The sequence below is a fragment of the Rhinopithecus bieti genome, unplaced genomic scaffold (assembly GCF_001698545.2).
Source record: "Rhinopithecus bieti isolate Rb0 unplaced genomic scaffold, ASM169854v2 scaffold_64050, whole genome shotgun sequence".
Taxonomy (NCBI): domain Eukaryota; kingdom Metazoa; phylum Chordata; class Mammalia; order Primates; family Cercopithecidae; genus Rhinopithecus; species Rhinopithecus bieti.
This window is the reverse complement of record NW_016824175.1, coordinates 243,162-266,435: the sequence shown is the minus strand read 5'-3', so window position 1 is coordinate 266,435 and position 23,274 is coordinate 243,162. Positions and strand designations below refer to the sequence as shown.

Below are 23,274 nucleotides of genomic sequence, written 5' to 3'. Positions count from 1 at the left end.
TCAAAATGTACTCTGATGCTGGTGTAATTCTGAAAAACATCTTATTTTAGGAGCCTGACTGACTCAGTTTTCTCAAGACAAGTTTTGGTAGCAACTATAGAGTTTGTTTGTGTTTGTCTGAGAAAGTGGGGGAACTGAGTGGGCTGTGAAGAAACACAGAGGTAGAGAAAAAGGAGATTCCTGTGGCTCTCTTGGCCAGTCATGGAACAGAGCAAAGTGCTTCCCTCCCTCATTCTCCAAACTTAAGATATAGGAAAGGGCAGATCAAGGAGATTTCAGCAATCTCAGAAGGCTTAATGTTCACTGTATATTTTAGAACCTAGATTTTAAAATCAGCATGATAGCATGTATGATCTAGAGAGATGTTTCAGTAGGTCCTCAATGCTAGGATTCATGACGAAGATTTTATTTCTACGTGTGTTTAAGCCTAATGACACCTATCAATTATTTTTATCTTTGTTTTAAACTGCCAGTTATCTTTTAAAGAAATTAAGAAAGAGAAAAATTGGCTTTTACATTTTCCTACACATATTTACCATTTTGCAGAGCTCCTCATCTCTTTGCTCAAATTTTACTTAAGTGAGAAGTAGTGTCTCCCTTGTCTGAATTTTTATAGCACATATTGTGGACTATTTATATGTCATATATGACCTTACAGTTAGTTCCATGTGTATGTCAAATGTCCTCTGCCAGTTTTAGAGTATTTTTTGGCAAGGGTCTGAAGATTCCTACAGACGCGTCTCTCCATGCTGAGTTAAGAGAATCCTCTCTGTGATACTACTGTTCTCCGGACATCCAGGGTTTAACCTCTTTTCTCTCCCCATCTTGCCAGGAGACAGCAGGAAAATTATTGGGAGGTGTGGTAGCAATTTTCTTCAATTCATCTAGAATACTAAAATTTGAATAAAATAGCAATGCTGTTTCCTAATAGTGTAATAAATACCCTCCGAAACTTACACCTAAACCAAGAATGTTACCATTCTTCATAATTTGTGACCTTCTAGTGTTCTGTCCCTCAACCTTTCACATCTCATCCCAGAAGTAACTTCCTTATATTTAATGTTCATGGTTTGATTTAAAAAAAGAATGTTGTTTTCGTGTATCTATATATGTATATAAAATTTGATTAAGCCATGATTATAATAAACCAAAGTACCAAACAATTAGAATATTTAAATTCCATTTTGTATTGATCAAATTACAAACAATGTCATGTCAACAAAGGAAGTTTTATCTTGCAGTATTTCTGTGTTTTGGGATAAACTTAAATGCATTTTCTAAAAGTATATTGGTATGAAGTGACCACTTATCCTTCTTGGGATAACCTTTTTAACTTTTGGCTTTTAGAATGTCATTCTTCATGATGTAGTGAAATGAATGATACTTTATATGAAGTAACTGGTGATGTGGATGGTAGAAAAAAGAGAAAGTGGGCAATACTGCATACTAAGTATAATCAATAGTTGAGAGGTCCTGATAATGTTATTCACTTATATTGATAAATCATTTTGTAATCTGTTTTTTGTTTCCCTTATGTTTTTATTACTGCAGCTAAAGAAGTAAACAGGTCATGGCACGTTTAACAAAAAGACGACAGGCGGATACAAAAGCTATCCAGCATCTTTGGGCAGCCATTGAGATTATACGGAACCAGAAGCAAATTGCCAACATTGACCGTATTACAAAGTAAGTAAATTTAACCAAAAATATCTCTGTAAAATTTCATAGAAGATTTTGGGGAAAGGCCAAAAAATTTTCATCTATTATGCTAATCGACATATATTACAAAGAACTGAAGACACTTTTGCTTTGCAGGAATATTTACTTGTTAGAAAACACAGAAACATACAGAAGCAACGTGTGTTTAGAAGTTTCATAGAAAAATTAGATAAGGAAAATATCACTGTGTACTATTTATAATAGTTTTTTAGTTAACAAAATTTTTAACTCTATTTATTGATTTATTTTGAGATAGAGTCTCACTCTGTCGCCCAGGCTGGAGTGCATATGGGCTCACGACAACCTCCGCCTCCCGGGTTCAAGTGATTCTCCTGCCTCAGGCTCCCAAGTAGCTGGGATTACAGGCACGCACCACCACGCCCGGCTGATTTTTTGTATTTTTAGTAGAAGCAGCGTTTCACCATGTTGGCCAGGCTGATCTCAAACTCCTGACCTTGTGATTCGCCTGCGTCGGCCTCCCAAAGTGCTGGGATTTACAGGCATGAGCCACTGCACCCGGCCAGAGATTCTCTTATTAAAAACACCTTTAGTGAATCACTTTTGTGTAGTAAAGCTATCTAAAAACAGTCTACTGTTCATTACTAATTTTAATATAGGATAGGTGTGGTATGTGTAGTAACATCTTACTACTTTATAGCCCACTAACAGAATTTTCAACAATTTCCTTCTGTATTTTAGAAATCGTGTTAAATAAACATTCTGTTTTAAAGAAGAAAATTATCTACCCCCACCCCCTAGTTTCTCATGCTATTTGTATGGGTAGACAGATTCAGGATACAAAAAAAAAGAAAAATAAAAGTACTTTATGAAGCTTCTATTAACATGTTGTATACTAGTTATAAGGGAGTCTTCAGTTAGGAACTTGGTTTTGTTTTGTTTCTCTGGGTATTCTTAAAGAAATAAAGCTGAATTTATCTTTTTTAAGTGTTTGGAATTTTAAAAATAATTTAGAGAAAACATCTTGATGCTTTAGAGAAAATGTCTCTTCACATTCTTTAGATGCTGTGGGTAAAAATGGAGAATGGGAGTCATTTACAAAACTCACTTAAATAAGTGCCTTTTTTTGACCTTTCTTAATAAGTAATAAAATTGAGTTCCATGTATTTTTGTCCTTTCCCTGTATGCTGGTGAAGATTACTAAAGGCTACTTAGCGATGGGTGCAGTGGCTCACGCCTGTAATCCCAGCACTTTAGCAGGCCAAGGCTGGTGGATCGCCTGAGCTCAGGAGTTGGAGACTAGCCTGGCCAACATGGCGAAACCCCATCTCTGCCAAAAATACAAAAATTAGCCTGGTGTGGTGGTGTGCACCTATGGTCCCAACCACTCAGGAAGCTGAGGTGGGAGAATCACTTGAGCCTGGAAGGCAGAGGTTGCAGTGAGCCGAGGTAAGGCCACTGCGCTCCAGCCTGGGTGACAGTGAGGCCCCAGTCTCAGAACAAAACAAAGAAACCCAAAGGGCTAAGAGGGGAGAAAAAAGGATATAGAGAAGGGGTGAGGATATATGTGGCTCCAACTCTGTACTCGCCCTTGGGGTATTTTAAAGCTGACTGTGTACAACTCCTTGCTCCTATAAGATAGTAGAGGAAAAAAAAAGATAATACTATGTGAACAATAAGAATAAAATAAATAGTACATTATTTTAATGATTATGTTTTTAAATAAAGCACATAATTTGAGGTATGATAACTAAATGCAAATGATGTTGATGTAAAACATTTAAAAAAACAGTACAAAACAGTATTTCCTTATGGTTGAGATTTTTTAAAACCATCCTTTATATAAAATTGCTTAGAGAAGAATGTTTAAATAAAATACTTTTCTTTGGATTCAGCTTTTTAAATGAAAATCATGTAAACATGACAACTATTTCAGTTTTTCAGATGACCTTTATTCATCTGTAGCATCTTTCTCTAGAAGCTTTAGGGACATTTCTCTAAGCAGCTATCAGAATCTCCCAGTGTGAATGTTGCTGTTAGATTGTGACCACCTTCTAATCTGGGAGTAAGAGAATTAACTCCCACAGTAATGGGTGGCAGATACCTGCTGGATTATTATAACGTGTGTGTGTGTACATGTATACACATGTTAAACTGTAGTAAAAGACATGGAGATTATTAACAGGATTGCCTACATCTCATTTTGCATTATGTATGATTGATAAGCATTCTTTTCTCTCCTTTCTTCATCAGCGTAGCTTTAATTGATGCCAAGGCTTATTTTTCTTCATGTTGTAAGGTCCTTAGTTTTACAATTAAATATGAATACATTTATTTACCTACCAGATAGTCTTGGTTTTATTAGTTTCATCTAAAGATGAAAAGAAAGAGAAAGAAAGAATCAGAGGTTAAGTGCTTAAGACTGGGTCCCTGTGTTCCTCTGCCTCATCTCATCTGAGAGGTATGCCATGTTTATTTTTATTATGTGGCTCAAATCAGAGCATCCTGTACTTCCTTCATAACATTAATCACATTTGTCATTATTTCCCTGCTAGACAGCTCCAAGAAAGAACTGTCTAGAAAATTGCCTAACCCGGCCCAGTGCCTTTGCTTCTTGGCTGATATTAATTTCCCTGTTTGTTAAACTTGCCTAAGGTAAGTTAGGAAGTAGCAATGCACTATGACAGGAAGTCAGATCTTTTGCTCTAAAGCCTAATATTCCTATTCTGTACTCTCGAAAGGTAAATACTTTTCAAGCCTTAGATTCGTTTTAAATCAAGTTGATCTACTTAGTCAAGTCCGAACATAAAGATATCTTTTAAACTTTGCAAATATCTTAAGGTACGGAAGGCTGTAGTAGAGTCACTGTCAAGAATGCATATTAGTCATTAAGTTTCATTTCTGATTTTGACTGATGAGTGATGCCATTATAAAAAAAGCTACATAGGTTTTGTCAAGCATTAAAAGTTGTGGGCTTTGGGGTGACTGACTCTTAGCCTGGTACACCCTAAACACTCTAATTGACTTCTGTACAATGGTTTAGTTCTGCTTGCTTTTGTTCTTTTAATCTCTAGGTTTCTCTTCTTTTTTGTTGTTGTTGTTTTTTTTTTTTTGGAATTGATTAAAGAAACCCGGCCATTGGTTGTGATTTTCCATAGTCTGGCTTTTGCCAATCGCATCCCTGTAGTCTAGTTTAACCTGTTGCTCGGTCCTTTTTATTTCATGGAGATTGACAGCGGCATCTGGTGGCTTGGGGGAGGGGGCAAGACTATTCCATGGGAGTGGTGTGTTCCATCAGGAGACACATGATGTCAGTTGTTTCTCATTTTGTGATGTACATAGCAGTTGCTGCTAGATCCAGTAACTCTAATTAAGGACTGCCAAATGGTAATCATCCAATCTATCTTTCCTTTTTTAACTGGACTACTTCTATAAGGACATAGCTTCCCATCATCTGCTATTTGGTTACCATGTGGTATGGTTCATATGGGAAAAGTAGAATAATTCATTCTCTTTATGTATTTAGCAGTTTTTAAAATAGTATCCTTTAATGGTAACCAATTAGATTTAGAAACAAATTGCCCTTTGGAATTCATGCATTTAATTACATTTCGTGTATTTCAGTCCATTTTCAAAATACCCCTTATTGATGCTATCTTTGACCAGTTGGAGCCTCTGCATTGTTGGCTTCTGAACTTCTTTCTGCTTGTTATGGAACAAGATGTTTCGGGATCCTCTTGTACATATCCTGCCCCAGGTCTGGAACCATTGATTTCTCCCAGGTGCTCTGGTTTCTTTTAGTTTTAAAATGTATTTTAAGAGCACTTCCTGGCTACTCAGTGTCGCTTCTGGGTGGGTCTCTTTCTAGGCCTTTGGACAGAATTATGAAATGCACATACTTTTAAAAGATAAAAACACCTCCTGAGTTCATGCTGATACTTTCCATTGAACTTTGTGGCTACTGGGTTTTATTTACTTAGCTCTTGAATCTAAAATCTTTATCTACTTTCTGACATGGTGAGAATCATGGTTCTCAGGGACATCATCTGGGATAAAATTTTAGAATTTCATGTAGTCAGTTATTTTATGCAACATTAAATACACAGCTATTAGAGTAAGAAAATCTTAAATATTCTATATACCATGTATAGTTATGATTATGTTATTATTTTCTTATCTACACACATCCTTATTTAGTTTGGAGCCTCTCTTAGTGTGTTGGATCTTCTTTTCCTGTCTTCTGTATTTGTACTTTTCTATTTAATTCTTTTCATCTTTTTTCTTTTTGATTTTTAGTATTTTCCTTCATTGCAACCTCTTTTTATGTAACATTATCTGGTGTGTATTCATTTTTGTGGACCCTCTAGTTTAGACTTCACTTCTGAAGTGATGTTTTTTCCATTTACTTCAAATGTTGAACTCAGAATTCTGAGTTTTTCTTTTGATTTATAGCTTGTTTACCTTGTATCATTTTCTTCGTGTCTTTGCTCATGTCTTGAGACAGTAGATTCTAGCTTCCTTCTGTTTTGTAGGCTTATCTTTCTGGCATGTTTCTAACCATCAGGATGTCATTCTGTTCCATGTGCCATGGTCATTCTCTGTTGGTCATTCTCACGTGAAATCACTTTTCCTAAACTTGTGTCAGGGCAGAGTGGTTCTGAATACTCTTTCCAGATTTATGGCTTTAAAGTTCTTCTTATGCCATTTTTACGAAGTGCTAAAAATAGAGCCTAATTTTCCTGAGATTTCCCAGATTTTCTCCATCTTTTCCCGGTTTTTTGTGGAGTCACCTTTTCTTATACTGAGGGTCTTTTCAACTGATTGCAGTAGTATTTGTTACTTTTATTTGTGGCCTTTCTCTGTAATACTGGGCTTTGTCCTGGAAGGGAACTGTGACTGCTTAATTTTGAGTGTTTGTAGGCCCCATTAAGCTAGCTCCTTAAGAATTTACCACAAATTGGCCGGGCGCGGTGGCTCAAGCCTGTAATCCCAGCACTTTGGGAGGCCGAGACGGGCGGATCACGAGGTCAGGAGATCGAGACCATCCTGGCTAACACGGTGAAACCCCATCTCTACTAAAATACAAAAAAAATTAGCCGGGCGAGGTGGCGGGCGCCTGTGGTCCCAGCTACTCAGGAGGCTGAGGCGGGAGAATGGCGTGAACCCGGGAGGCGGAGGTTGCAGTGAGCTGAGATCCGGCCACTGCACTCCGGCCTGGGCGACAGAGCAAGACTCCGTCTCAAAAAAAAAAAAAAAAAAAAAAAAAAAAATTTACCAAAATTTATTAAATAACCTTGAATCATCTGAAATGGGGGGTGGGAAAATCCAGTTTCAGTGCTATTATCAAGTGGGCCTACTGTGCTTTCCAGTGTGTCTCTGTTGGGTATTTTACCCTCTTATGCTCTGTTCCATTAGTATCTGTTGTGCCTCTCTTTCTCCTGTAAGGGTATCAGTACCAATCAGGATCGTAGCTCTCAGAGATTTGTTCTCACCTGCTCAAATTTTGGGATGCATAGGAGTTCTCATGACCTAATTTTGTTCTGTGTATGCTGTCTGAGGGCATTTTGCTTTGTTTTATTTGATATTCTTCCAGTAACTCTGTCTAGTAGGTTTGGGGAGATTTAAAAACTATGTTGGCCGGGCGCGGTGGCTCAAGCCTGTAATCCTAGCACTTTGGGAGGCCGAAGCAGGCGGATCACTAGGTCAGGAGATTGAGACCACAGTGAAACCCCGTCTCTACTAAAAATACAAAAAATTAGCCGGGTGCAGTGGCGGGTGCCTGTAGTCCCAGCTACTTGGGAGACTGAGGCAGGAGAATGGTGTGAACCCGGGAGGCGGAGGTGTGCCACTGCACTCCAGCCTGGGCCACAGAGCAAGACGGTCTCAAAAACAAAAAACAACAACAACAAAAAAAAACACAAAAAACTATGTTACCGTCATCATCATCATCCCATCTCACAACGATCTTGTGATTTTTCTTTAAAAAAAAAAAGATGGGGGGAGCTGGGCAGTGGCTCATGCCTGTAGTATCAGCACTTTGGGAGGCTGAGGTGGATGGATTGCCTGAGGTCAGGGGTTCGAGACCAGCCTTGCCAACATAGTGAAACCCCGTCTCTATTAAAAATACAAAAAATTAGCTGGGCGTGGTGGAGGGCACATGTATTCCCAGCTACTGGGGAGGCTGAGGCAGGAGAATCACTTGAACCCGGGAGGCAGAGGTTGCAGTGAGCCAAGATTGCACCGTTGCACTCCAGCCTGGTTAACAAGAGTGAAACTTGGTCTCAAAAAGAAAAAAAAAAAGTTTTTAAAGGCACAGGATATTTTCTGAAGTTCAAAAGCAGAGCCAAAAGCAATACATAATTCCTTCTGACAAAGGTAAATCAAAGGCGTGTTCTCCGTGTTTGTATACTGCACTGGACACATCAGAATAAATGGCATCATCATATTCAAACACACGATCCTTTTTTTTTTTTTGAGACGGAGTCTCGCTCTGTCGCCCAGACTGGAGTGCAGTGGAGCAATCTCGGCTCACTGCAAACTCCACCTCCTGGGTTCATGCCATTCTCCTGCCTCAACCTCCAGAGTAGCTGGGACTACAGGTGCCCACCACCATGCCCGGCTAATTTTTTTTGATATTTTTAGTAGATACGGGGTTTCACTGTGTTAGCGAGGATGGTCTCAATCTCCTAACATTGTGATCCTCCTGCCTCGGCCTCCCAAAGTTCTAGGATTACAGGCGTGAGCCACCGTGCCCGGCCAGGATTCTTAACATAGCAAGACTTGGGTTGCAGTTTAAAGAAGAAATTCCATTCGGGCGCCATGGCTAAGGCCTGTAATCCCAGCATTTAGGGAGATCGAGGCAGGCAGATCGCAAGGTCAGGAGTTGGAGACCAGCCTGGCCAACATAGTGAAACCCTGTCTCTACTGAAAATACAAAAATTAGCCAGGCATTGTGGCGCACGCCTGTAGTCCCAGCTACTTGGGAGGCTGAGGCAGAAGAATCGCTTGAACCTGGGAGGCGGAGGTTGTGGTGAGCTGAGATTGCGCCGCTGCACTCCAGCCTGGGCGACAGAGCAAGACTCCGTCTCGGAAAAAAAAAAAAAAAGAAATCCCACGAGTGGAATTTGTGGCCATTTGAAGGATTTAAGTCTCAGATCCTCATAATTAATTGAATTGTTAGGGACTAATAATTTTCTTATCTCTGTAACAAAATAGGAAAACTTACCTGTTCTAAATGTTTGTTCCATCTAATTGTGATGGTATTTAACTTTGGAGTTCCTAACAGTAGTCACCCATTAGTTGTCACGATATCTCCCCAAGAAGGAGAGTTCTGAGTCTTTTTTTCCCCACATTCTTTTAATTTTCCTTTTAAAAAAACTGCTGGTGTCAGCTAGGTGCAGTGGCTCATGCCTGAAATGCCAGCATTTTGGGAGGCTGAGGGTGGGGGATCGCTTGAGAGTAGGAGTTTGAGACCAGCCTGAGCAACATAGTGAGACCCTGTCTCTACAGAAAATCTAAAAAATTAGCCAAGTATGGTGGTGCGTGCCTGTAGTCTCAGCTTCTTGGGAGGCTGAGGGAGGATCGCTTTAGCCCAGGAGATCAAGACTGCAGTGAGCTGTGATTGTGCCACTGCACTCCAGCCTGGGAGACAGAGTGAGACCCTGTCTCAAAACAAAAACAAAACAAAACAAACCTGCTAGTCTTGTATCCAAGAAGGTAGTGGGGAAGGTACTGTAAGTTAGATAATCACTGCTAAGATGTTTTGAATATTTCAGATATTTAAAAACCATACCCAAGATAAACTTCTTTAACAAGCTCCAACATTTTGGTGTGGAAAATATTAAAAGGATCAGTCTGAAATCAAAATATGTAAATGTGGTCAAGTCTGATTTTTGATTAACAATGAAACTGTCCCTCTGATTTAAAGCTATATTTATAAATTTGATTTAATGATAATATGAAATTCTATAGATGACCTCATTTAGGAGCTAAATAAGCACAAATAAATTTTGGCCTGTCAGCGAAAACATTTTACATTTTTAGAAACTGGAGGATATTTTGTGATGTTTAAGCATTATAAAATGGAAACAAATTAGTCATTTTATCATTAAGAAGAAAATGCAGTAGTAAGTTGAGGGTTATGTGTGAAGATAAGCACAGGCAATAGTAGCTTCTCTTTTCAGTTTAAATGTCTGTAAATGCTGAATTATAGCTAGCACATGTGAATTAATCAGTTTTGTGTAATTTGAATAGGTATCATGATAAACTTTTGCAAGTTATCTAACAGTAATATTAAATATTTATAAAATATTTTTATGCCTAAGATGTTAGCCCTCGTTTTACACATTATACATCAAGAAGTAAAGGATGAAGAACTATGTAACAACAAAGTCAGTAACAGAAGTGACATTTAAACTTTTAATTACTGACTTTCCCAATATGAGGCCAGGTGCTGTGGTTCACGCTTGTAATCCCGCTACTTTGGGAAGCTGAGGCGGGTGGATCCCTTGAGCTCAGGAGCTTCAAGACCAACCTGGGCAATGTAGTGAGACCCCATCTCTACAAAAAAATACAAAATTAGCCGGGTGTGGTGGTGTATGCCTGTAGTCCCAGCTACTCGGGAGGCTGAGGAGGGAGGATGGCTTGAGCCCGGAAGGTTGAGGTTACAGTGAGCCATGATTGTGCCACTGTGCTCCAGCCTGGGCAACAGAGTGAGACCTTGTCTCAAAAAAAAAAAAAAAAAAAATTTCCTAGTATGATTCATAACTCATTGTCATGTTATTTCTCTAGATGCCATGTCCATTTTAATATCCATTAAAAACAAGTTACATATATCACTTCCTTTTCTTCTTTAATCCAAACAAATTTTTCACATCTGATTTGGACTATTATGACTTGGCTTTAGAGGTTTATAATAATTTTAAGTAATGATTGTAAGACAGTTTAAAGACATACTTTTGAAATAAGTACAGATTTTATGCTAGTCTCTACTGGCATTGTTGGCTAGACTGTGTGATTGAGGGAGGTTAGCTTGTTTATTATGGACTACTAGAAAAAGCAATTGAAGTATTTGACCGATATGTTTCCTTCCTGTCTTGGGCAACTTTAATTTTGTGTTTCTAGCAGTGATTACACTGTGACTAGTATGATTAAACTAACATTGGATTGGTAGACTAGTCCCATTCAAATGAATATTTCAGATTAGGGCATCAATTAATTACTTGTATTGCTTACTTTAGGGTCAAACCCCAGTTAGAAAATGTGACCTCTGACCTCTTGTGACATGTTTGGCATTGAAATTTCTGAGTTCTCCTGGAGTTCTTCCTGTCGCTACAGATATACATAAACCCAAACTGTAAGTCCTCTTCGTGTGTAGGTTGCGTTTGAAGTTTCAACTAGGTACACATTATTTCTTAAGTTAAATTTTGCTATGTCTCACTGTCAATTTCTGTTCCTTCACTGGAATTATTGGAGAGGAGGAGAATAGCCATTGCCTAAGTTACTTCTTTGGAAATAAGTTCATTTAAAAAATGATTGATTCGTATTATACTGTTTATGTAATCCCAAGGGTTCTCCACAGAATTGCTCATTGTATTCTCATTTCCATCTATATTGATTTAGTGTTTCTTACATATCTTATTATGAAACCAGATTGGCAGGTATACTGTTACTATTTTATTGTACTTTACACAATAATGGCCTTACAGAAGAAGTAACTGATTCTGAATAAATATAGTCCACAGTGAGTTTTTTCCAGCATGCCAAATTCTTAGGACATTCACCTTGCCTTGGGTTGTTGTCTAGCTGTTTTCATGTATTTCACATTTCTTTGTGCATCTATGAAGGAAACATACAAGGCACATAAAAGTATAAGACAGTAGTACAAAATATTGGAGGGGTCAGTAGCACAGATTGGAGTCTATCAGTTTACAACACTGTAGGCCTTATTTGAGGGGACAGTCACTGTGAGAATGCTTGGGATGCCTCATGAAGGGAACAGAAATAGTTAGGCCTTGATAGTTGGATGGGATTCGACAAGGCAGAGAGGAGAGTCAAAGCATAGACTATCTGGATCAAGCAGAGGGACTGTAGGGCTTAAGGAAGAGTGGATAAAAAGGCAGAAAGAGTTAGACCAGCAGGACTTTTAATGCTAGCATTGAAATTTTTATCCTGTAGCGAGAGGGGAATAGCAAATATTTTTTGAAAGTAGAAATGGTAAAAGTAAAACATAGTCATTTTTTTCTGCCGCGGCTGGATTGACTCGAGTCTATCTGCTCTTCTCTGTTCTGGCCTGGGTTTCCATCCTTATGACTTCCTTGCCTGTTTTTCCAGTCCCCAGCTTTGCTCGTCTCTGTTTCTTCCCATCGTGGGTGTTAGAGATGCTTTTCAAAAACATCATCAGGATAATGGACCAATAGGTCCACTGTTGCAAACGTTTTTCTGCTGCCTGTGAAGTCCACATTCCTGTGCAAAGGTGTTGCTGTCTCGGCCTGCCTCTTCTGCACATCCTCCTGCAACTCCCCACACTCCTTATGCACTGGCTGGGCTCTCGCAGGCCCTCAGATCTGCGTTTCCCATGCTCCGCCTGGGACGCCCTTCCCAGACTCCTCCTTCAGGTGTTATCTCCTGACAGCTTTAAGTCAACCTAATTCTAGCAGTTATTTTTCTAAATTTTAGGTCTGATTGTGCTCTTAAAATTCTGTTTTGATTTCCTCATTATTGATAAAGTCCAAATACCTGAGCAAGGCATTTGTACAAAGCTCTCTACAGTGAGACCCTGACTTTTCTTTCTTTTTTTCATACCCAGCATCTCCCTACTCAGTGTTCCATCTAATGAGACTGTTCTCAATTGCCCGAGCACTTTATGGATTCTTCATTTTGTGTTTTTCCTTCATCAGTGGACAAAATCATACCCATTCTTTTAGGATCCAGCTCAAATCTCCTTTGAGATTTTTGAGACATTCCTTATTCAGACCCATTTTCCTTTCTCTTTGTTTCCTTAGTGATATATATACACACACATACATATACACACACACATACATACATATATGTATACATATATATTATGTATGTGTATACATATATATGTATATACACATATATATCTAAAAGTAATATATATACACTATTTGATTTTATTATTAGTCTCTTAGGATCTTTGAAGAGCATTCTGCGTCCTTTCGATGGTGAGCACCTTGAGGGTAGGGTATATATATTTTCTCTCTTTGTAGCTTAGTGTGAGGCACAGTAATTGGGACTTTAGTAATAATATTCAGCTGTGTAAACTGTAGAATTGGTTTGAAGGAGGGTTATAATAATTGATAACATTAGTCATTTTGTGAAAAGCACTGGCTTTATATAATTATTTAATTTTCACAACAACTCTGTGAGGTATGTTGTCATGAGTCTCATTTTGCTGAAAAGATAAAGCTTAGGAAGTTAAAATGGATGGCCCAAAGTCAGTGGCAGAACTAAAATTTTAATACAGGTCTATCTGATATTGGAGTCCAAGCTCTTAACCGTTAAATGTTTCCTTCTGGTATTTTAATGGATTTGTATTTATATCTTTGCAAACTTTGAAGTTTTCAAAACATGATCATCTACATGGAACTAACACGTTGTCTCATTTCATCCTCACAACATCTGTGAAGTTTAAGTTAGCCCCACCTTATAGGTAGGGAATGTGAGGCTATCAGGGTAAATTGTTTATCCCAGGTTACGTGTTAGAATTAGGAGGAACCTAGTGCTTCAGAATGTGTTCTGAAATATTAAAATGACTCCATTGATGAAGGAGCCATAACAATGCTGTTTTAGGTTTTCAAGTGTATTGCTCTTTGTTCCATGCAATTTTGAAATATTTGTTTGCCATGAATTATTTTGTTTTATTTCTAAAAGTAACATAAACATATTACAAGATACTTGGAAAATAGAAAACAGAAAAATAACCCTCTATAATTTATCTATCAGAAATCAAATCAGATACTCATTTTGATTTTCTTCTCCCCATTCGTTTTCCTATATGTGGTTGTTGTCTCAGCAGCATTCAACCTTTTTCCATGTTATTGCTTGGCCACCATAAGTTATTATTTGTAGTGGTTGCACAACACACAGCGTTTCATCTGGTGAGACCGCACTGTAATATGAGCTGGGAAGGAGGAGAAACAAGATGAATGAATATTTGTTATATGACTTACATTATCTTATTTACCCTCAAAACAACAGCATGGGGTTGACTTTACTAATTTTACTTCATAGATAAGCAAATCGAGATGCAGTGAGGGTAAGTGACTTGTCCAAAGTTACGCAGCTAGTCAGTTGCAGAACAGGTGTCTGTACCTGGATCTGTGTGACTTTGCAGGCCATGCTTTTCCACTCTGCTTTCACGATGCCTCCGTGTGTCATCTGTTAAATTCTTATAGCAGCACTACATATTCCAGTTATACAGAAAAAGAATGAGGCGAGAGCTTAGAGGGGTAAAGTGTGAAGTATTAAATGTGAGGTACTGGACTACATTTTGCATCCATGATGTCATTTAGCTCCTACTGCAGCCCTGTAGTATTGCCTGCCTTCTGACCATCACGCTGCCAGTGTTACGGTCTAGAATAAGTTGGATGTTTTCATGTTTTTCAGTGTGCTATGTATCTCCTTGTTTTTTTCCCCATGTTTTGAATTATTTCCTTGCCATGGACACTTAGGATGTCTTCACTTTCCTTCCACCATAAATTACCAGGAGGCCTTGCCCTACTTTTCAGTACCACAGGTGACACTACAAGGAACTTGTTGGTCTGTCTGTCCAGAAGCAGAAATTCCTCCCTCATTTCAGGGTAGGCACATAGGTGCCTAATCTGACTGAGCTCTCGAGAAGGGCCACCTCCATCGTCATGCTGGGTAGTGCTGTGCACAAGAGGTTTTATTTTCCTGCATATCTGCATTTGCTGAATGCTGTTCATTTGCCCACGTTTTGTCACTTGGATGCTTGAACTTGCATTTCTTTATCTGTTCGTGAGTTTAGGCAGCTCTTGGTGTCTTATGAGGTTTTGCGTTTCCTTTTCTGTGAGTCCCTGTTATTCTCTTCCTGTTTTCCACTGGGAAATTATTATCTTTTTCTGTTGATTTACAAGTGCTCTTTATTCTAAATATTAATTCCCTTATAGGTTTTATGCTTTGCAAACATCTTATTCTGTCATCTGTTTATTTACCTTTTTCCGTAGTTTTATTTCTTGAGCAGAAATTTCAAATTTTGAAATGATCATATTCAATCTCTTCTGCCTAATGTTTTATGCTTTTGAAATTTTATTTTAAGAAGTCCTTCTCCTTAAGAAGGCCACAGAATATTCCCTACATTTTCTTTTACTAATTGTATAGTTTTATCATTCTCAGATAGGTCTGCAGTCCATCTGTAGTTCCCTTTTTAGGTGGTAGGTAAGGATCTGCTTTACCTTTTTATGTTTCACTCCATAGTCAGTCTGCCTTTTCTTTAGGATTTAAACTTGAAAATCAAAAACTCTTTTGGGAGATGTTTTAGGGGCCCTTACAGCATTCCATATAGCTAAATTATTTATTAGCAGTACCATTATTTGTGTGCCCTCTGCCCCTGCAACCTCTGTATGGAGTAAGGATCTCGTTTGGGTATGGGGTATCCCAAACACCTAGAACTTAGTGTCTGGCATGTGACAGTCACTCAACAGTCTGCAACGGTATTTGTTGAGTGCTAGGTGAATGTAGGCTTTTTTCCTGTAGCTAGTCATTCTAACAAAAAGCTTGAAATCTTTAATAAAACCAGACTAATAGCTCTGCTGTTAACCAGCTGTGTTTTCTTGAAGTCATTTTCTTTCCTTCCTCTGTAAACTAATGCCCTGTGTAACCACCATCTCAATTAAGATTATAGGAAGTTTTTATCACCCCAAAAGTTCTTTGTTCTCCTTTGTACTGCCTTCTGCTCCCTTCCATCATTGATTTACCTATGGTCACTGTGATTAGCTTCACCTGTTTTAGAATTTTATATGAATGGAAACATATTATTTTCCATGATCAGCTTTTCTTGGTCAGCACGTTTTGTGATCCGTTTGCTACGTATATTAGTAGTTCATTTGTTTTCTTTGCTGAGTATATTTCATTGTGTGGATATACCACAATTTTAAACATTTGTTAATCTACTGGAGGAATATTTGAGGTGGTTTTTTAAAGGGGAGATAGGGTCTCACCTGTTAACCAGGATGGAGTGCAGTGGCACAATCTCGACTCACTACAACCTCAACCTCCTGGGCTCAAGCAGTCCTCCCAATTCAGCCTCTTGAGTAGCTGGGAGAACAAGTGTATGCCACCATGCCTGGCTAATTTTTTTTTTTTTTTTTTTTTTGGTAGAGTTGGGGTTTCTCCATGTTGCCCAGGCTGGACTCGAATTCCTGGGCTCAGGCGATCTACCCACCTCAGCCTCCTCAAGTGCTGGGACTACAGGTGTGAGCCACCATGCCTGGTTGGTGTTTTCATTAGGAGGCAATTATGGCAAAAGCTACAATATCCTTTCATGTACAGGTGTAGGCATATGTTTTGAGAACTACCTAGGAGTGGAATTGCTAGGCTATGTGATAAGTGTATGTTTAACTTTATTAGAAATGGCAAAACTTATCCAAAGTGACTATTTTACGTTTCCAACTGCAGTCTATGAGAATTCCAAATTTTCCACATTCTCTCCAACACCTGGTATTGTCAGTTTTTAAAAGTTCAAGTCAATCCCCCTGATTTATACTAGCATCTCATGGTGGTTGAAATTTGCATTTCCCTGATATAAGCATATTTTAATGTGCTTGTTGACCAGTTATAAATTCTTTTACATAGTATTCAAATCCTTTGCCTATTTTTTTTATGGAGTTACTTTATTTCAGTATTACTGAAGTGTTACAGAGCTCTATATATATTCCAGATACAAGGTCACTCACAGACCTGCATATCTAGAGTTCTGGAGGGATGTACTAGAGGAAATGAGGAACAATCAACATTTATAGAGATACTGGCTAAAAAGTTGCTGAAGTTATTGAAAGGTACTAATAATCCAGGAAGCCCATTGCAGACCAAATTTAAAATGATATCCACATTTAGCCGTATTGTAAAAACTGTAGTATTTACTATAGAGAAAGAGTAGATCTTAAGTGTAGCCAATAGATTTTTTAAGAGACATCATGTATACAGATGTGGTAGTTAGACTCACAAACTGACTTCTGAACTGGAGTACTGGAATCCAAATGACTGTGAAATAGTAGCTTTAATGTGTGTTAAGAGACAATAACTCTCAGCCTAGATTTTTTTACATTTCAAGGAGGAGATTCAGATAAAGACTTTTGTAGACAAATACAATCTGAGAGAAGAGAAGTTCTCACTGGCTAACATCAGGCAGAAAAAAATGATCTCAAGTGAAAGTTCTGAAATGTAAGAATGAATAATGAGCAAAGACTTGATAAATATGTGTTTAAAATTAAAACATTAACTATAAAAAATAAAAACAATGTTCAAGTTGTGAAAAAAAATCAGGCTAGTGCCACCATAATAGTGATCATTGACAGTAGAATGGATAGTTGTATATTTCTATAACAGACTATTATACTACAGTAAAAATAAACTATAGCCTCACACATCAATATGGGTTAATTTCAAATACATAATATTAAGAAAATAATCAGATTACAAAAGAATACATGCAGTATGATTCCATTTCTGTAAACTTCAAAAACAGACAACACTGAACAGCATGTTTTTAAGGGATAGGTATACATAGGGGCCAACAATATAAAGACATAAAAGGGGAAATGGCGAACACAAAATTAAGGACGGTGGTAACCAGCTTTGGGGGTGAGTGCCACCAGGATGGGCACATTCTAGGAGCTTTTGTCAGAGTTGGTTTCTGCTTTCTTTCCTAACATAGGAGGTGATTTAACTGGTGTTTGTCTTGTTCTTCACACTACACATATTTTAAAATAATTTCTTGTATGTGTAATTTCTGAATTGAAAAATTTAAACCAAGAAGAAGTCAATGGGAGGCATGGAAGTTTGCTGGGGAAAACAGGTGACACAGAAGGGTCAGGAAGGCAGGCCATGTAACTGAGAAGGATGAAGTGCTCGGCATCGGCTCATCACCGGTATACTGTTCCCCAATACGTGTATCTCGGTCACATTCCGGTCTATTGATGACCCACTCCACTGTTTTAGGTAATTCATTTCATTCAGCAATAATTATCATAATTTAAGTCAACTGTTTCTTTTTGGCTGTTTCTCTGTTCTTCTACTGAAGACTTTGTGTGCCAGATTATCAAAATGCAAAGGATATCTTAATTACATGGAAATTACGTTATTCACATGCTATTCGCTTCTAAACATTTCTGGTAATACTATGGAAAATTTTTTCTGCTAAGTATTGTTGTAAGTAGAATTCTATTTAGTGTTATCAAGAAGAACTTTATATGGAACTGAAAGAGAAAACCTAGTTAATTAGCTTTTACTTCTTTTTCTCCAACAAACTGGATACAGTATATAATTTTATTATGACCTTTTTTTATAATTGAGTTAAAATGAAAATGGAGGTTTTAAAGATGTGTATGATCTGAAAAGACATGATATTATAATTTTTAACTTATTTTGAAGGAAAATCCATCAACAAAATTAGTAGGTTATACATCATAAAATTTGGTAATCATTGACATTTTGTCTTAGAGTTGTGTTTATATAGATTGTGTACTAATATACTAAGAAGCATTGTACAAATAAGGTTAGATTTAGTTTGGGGCTAGTAAATTAATATTAAAAAGAAAAGTATAATATATTTTAAATATTGGAATTCAATTTTAATATAAAGATTTGAAACATCCTGTTTCATTGTAAGACATTGATGAATTCATATTTTCAACTGCTGGGAAACAGAGAAAAAGGGAAGAGAATGTCTGAAACTGGGGTAAGAGTAAAAGGGGAACTATTAATAGTTCTGCCAGTACAACATGTAAACGTAGCGGTCCTATAAGCACGGTCCCCCTTTCGTCATGAAGAATGAGTGGAAGGTGGAGTGCTTTTAGTTCATGTGTGTGCCCCCATGCGCGTTGTATTCATGTATGTGTATCAATACGTATACACGGTATCTTTCATTGGAAGTTCTTTTGTTTCAGAAATATTTTGGGGGCAGTTAGAAAAAAGATATAGAATAGAGTAAGGTTATATATATCAGAAGGGGATGAGCGGGATGAGGAAAAGGAAAACGAAGTTTAGTATATGAAATAGAGCCACAAGTAAGGCTAATATAATATAAGAAAGACTTCTATACCTCTGTAAAGCCCAACAGCCTGCCGAGGATGGGTTGCAGATTTGGCTTTCCGTTTTCTAGTAGCTAACGGAAAGGAGAAGCCTCAACATTTTAGTAATGTCCATGAAGCAAATCAGTTGCCTAGGTAAAGCGTAGCTATTTCTAGTAGTACTAAAACCAGAAAGAAATCTTTAGGGTTTTCAGAAAGCTAACCATTTTCTAATAATTGCAAAGCTCGTGTCAGGTGGCAGAGTGTAGTCCTATGTCTTGAGAAGTCATGGTTGAGATTTCAGAGGCAATTTTAATTGAAATGTTATTGTTATATAATAAACAGTATGCCAAAACAGTACTCTGCTGTTACTTTTACTTTTTTCCAACTACAAAGGAAATTGACTATCAAACTTACAATATATTTCAATTTCAGATGTGAAACAACTACATTATTCTTGAACCTATGGTGATTTTTGCATCATTACACAGATATGTCATTTTCATTAGTTGTATCATTGTTATAAACTGGTAAGTAAGTTTTTAAAAAGTTGGTAAAATTTGGGGATAGGTCTAATTTAATAATGTAAAAAGATTCAAGCAAGCTGTAAAATATATAATTCATAATGACCAAAATTGAAATTTTAAATTAAAAATATTTCCTTTTTATAAAATGGAACCAATGTTAATAAAATAAGTAGTTATATGTGTCACAGTAAAAATGTTCTTTGCTCCCCAGATGAAAACTTTGCCTGTTATTTGAAGGGGTACCTAGGTCTCTACCTAGCTCTCATATAACTAAATGTTCTGCTTTACCAGTTTAAATGTGGTCACTGAATAAATAATAGAGATCAAAATCAAGGGTAATTATTTACAGTGTAACATTTGGGGTAATCATAATGGAGAAACATTTTAAAGAAAAGTATAATACCTTTACTATTAACAAAATATAATTGAAAGGAAGGACTTTTTTGGTTAATCCTCATAAAATCTCTGCAGTGTATCTATATTCAGCAAAGACGGTAAATTATTTTAATTCAGAAATAAGAGAAATTAAGACTCAACAGTTTTGCTTAAGTAGAAATTATGAAAAGGGTTCATATTTTAGTGTTATGAAAACTAAAATATTTCACCTCTCCTTGTTAGCATTTTCCTAGATAGTCACTGGAGGTCCATGATAAGTAGTTCTGTGCATGGTATTTAGACAGTGGGACAGAACTGAAAAGAAGGATTATTACACTCTAGCCTAGGACTTTACAGACAAATAGGTACTTGCATATTGCATGTTCTTTCCACACCCATATGAGTGTTTTATTAACTGTGTGCCATATATCTGCTTGAAATACAGATTAGAGGGATACAGGCTCTAGGATGATGTCTGGTGGACCACCAATTTCAAATCACCTTTATCAAATCAGGAATTGACATGATTGAAACTGGGCTTTTAGTGCGTATGCGGACCAAGCTCTTTCTAGGTTAGCTTTAAGCATAGTCTTTCAGTGTCACAACCTAGTCTGTGTGTTCTTGCCAAGGCTCCCTTTCTTGGTGTTCCTGAATTACAGTTTTGTCTCCCTGTCTCCATGTGATTGTCAAAAGCTCTCACTTGCCTTTTCCAGAATTGGCAGATACTCCTAAATGAATTCTTTTCTTTGGTTTTCTGGTTTTCGATGGAAGGATTGATCTGAACAACCCAATAAATTACTATTGGTAGCAGAACTGTCTCTCTCTCTCTCTCTCTCTCTCTCTCTCTCTCTCTCTCCTCCCTCTCTCTCTCTCCTCTCTCTCTCGCCCCCCACTTCGCCCTCCCTCCCTCCTTGTCCGCTGTCCGGCTGCCCTCGCATCCTGTCCTCTCTTTCTTCGCTCCGCGTCTCGTCTCTTCTTTCTCTGTATGCCATGTGATGCTATATGCATATATAATTTTTAAGAGATCTTGTATCGCGTTGTTATATTACAACTCGTGAGCATTTCTCACACCATTGTTGTTTTTCTTGGAGACAGGTTCGGGCCCTAGGCAGAAAGTTGCAGTGGTGAATCACAGCTGCTCTGCCAGCCGTCTGACTTTCTGGCTTAAGTGGGTCGCTCCCGCATCAGCCTCCTTCTTTTTTTTTTTTTTTTTTTTTTTGAGATTGGAGTCTCGCTCTGGCTCGCCCAGGGCTGGGAGTGCAGTGGATCGGATCTCAGCGTCCACTGCCAGGAGGTCCTGCAAGCTCCGCCTCCTGGGTTTACGCCATTCTCCTGCTTCAGCCTCCTGAGTAGCTGGGACTGCAGGCGCCACCACCACGCCCGGCTAGTTTTTTGTATCTTTTTAGTAGAGACGGGGTTTCACCGTGTTAGCCAGGATGGTCTTGATCTCCTGACCTCATGATCCGAACATCTCAGCCTCCCAAAGTGCTGGGATTACAGGCCTGAGCCACCGGCCTCCTTCTTAACTGGGACCACAGGTGCATGCCACTATGGTTGGCTAATGTTTTAAATTTTTTTGTAGAGATGGGGTCTTACTATGCTGCCCAGCTGGTGTCAAAATCCTGGGCTCAAGTGACCCTCCTGTCTCAGCCTCCTGAAGTGCTGGGATTATAGGCCTGAGCCACCGTGGCCTGCCACAACATTGTTTTTTGGAACATTAATTTTATTAACTGCATAGTATTCTATAAAATGGATATACTTTAACTTATTTTACTAGTATTAACATTTAGTTCCTTTTTTTAACTATAAAATTTTATGATGTGGGGAACATTTTTTTCTTTTTTTTTGAGACAAGGTCTTGTTTTGTCATCCAGGCTGGAATGCAGTGGTGTGATCACAGCTCACTGCAGCCTCGACCTTCTGGGCTCAAGCAGTCCTCCCACCTCAGCCTCCTGAGTAGTTGAGACTACAGGTGTACACTACCATGCCTGGCTAATTAAGAAAATACCTCAGATTTTCTAAAAGGGTCACCACTTCCCTGGCCCATAGGAATGATGAATACACACCATTTCCTTTTCTAAAACACTCTTAACAGAGGTTTTGGCAGGGAGGGGAGGGTTCAAGTTAGGGTTAGCTGAGACTGCAGACATGTGCTGCCATGCCTGGCTAGTGTGTGTGTGTGTCTGTGTACATATTTTTAGAGACAGGGTCTTGCTGTATTGCCCAGGCTGATCTTGAACTGCTGAGCTCAAGTGATCTCCTCACCTTGGCCTCCCAAAGTGCTGAGATTACAGGCATGAGCCACCACTTCTGGCTGGAAACGTTTTTCTATTAATACATAAGTCTTGCTCCATCTCAAGTCATTTACTTAGAAATGGAATGGCTGTCAAGTGATAGGATTATCTGTAAGGCTGTTGATGTGTAATGCTGGACTCTTTCTAGAAAGGGCTTTCAATAGCGATGTGTTGAGGGTGACTGTCTTGATGCCTCTTTACCAGCATTGAGAATAATTATTTTAATTATCTTGCTGATTTAAGAGGGAAAAATTGTTTTCCTGTTGTTTTAGTTTCACATTTTAGAATATAAACTTTTGTCATATTTGTCATAAATGCTTTTCCTTTTTATTGTTTTCTTTTAATTTACAGAATGGAAATTAGTGATAATTGCTTCAGAGGCAAGAAAAAATGAGTTTCAGGTGTTTGTGTCATAAAGAAATTCAACATTTCTAATCTAGTCAGGTATTTTGGATCTCCTCCTGTTATACTTCCATAGCTTTTATGCTCATAAAGTCTTTTGACATCAAGATACTAGATCAATATTCATTTAAATTTCTATGTCAAATTTTATGATTCTGAAGTTTTCAGTCCCCTGAGCTAGTACACTGAGCCAGTAGGGGGCCATAAGGTACTGAAATTGGGGGGGCAGTCCTAAGTCTTAAGGTATTTATCCAGATTACCTAGAATACACTTAAAATACATTTATGATACCATCAACATTGTAAACAGTGGTGTGAACCTGTTTATGAGGGACGAGAAGACATCACAGGCATTTGTTATGTTTTTCGTTGACAGAAAACACATCACTGCATTCTGTGGTGATTCGTTCTTCCACTGGTTGTGGCTGTTTTTATACTGTTTTTATGGTGCTCATTTTCCAATATATTAATTTCAAATGAGATGGCAGAAGTTTCTGAGATTGAATCATTGTTAGAAGGCTTAAAGATAGGTAATTACTTTCTGCAAATTATGACTCATGAGATTCCTTACTTTTGTAAAAATGTTAAATCAGTGGCTGTTACCATGAAATACACAAACACACACACACACACACATTATATATATTTTATATATATGTATGTATTTGTCTTGGAACTTTCAGAATGATCTTGGGGAGGGGAAACAGTGTAGGCTTCTATGGCC

General features: G+C 38.0%; 1 protein-coding gene across 8 annotated transcripts in view; it reads left to right on the top strand.

The window, feature by feature from the left end:
- Positions 1-818: 818 nt before the first annotated feature.
- ZMYND11 (zinc finger MYND-type containing 11) overlaps positions 819-23,274 on the top strand; it is a 74,183-nt gene continuing 51,727 nt past the window's right edge. For 2 of the 8 annotated variants that reach the window (XM_017862178.1, XM_017862172.1), the window contains exon 1: positions 835-1,686. In XM_017862178.1, coding sequence (XP_017717667.1) covers positions 1,571-1,686 — 116 coding nt within the window. In that variant the 5' untranslated portion in view covers positions 835-1,570. Of the gene's footprint in view, positions 1,687-10,916; positions 11,033-19,388; positions 19,484-23,274 lie in introns of all 8 variants that reach the window. The other 6 variants (XM_017862173.1, XM_017862174.1, XM_017862176.1 and 3 more) reach the window with 6 other exon arrangements.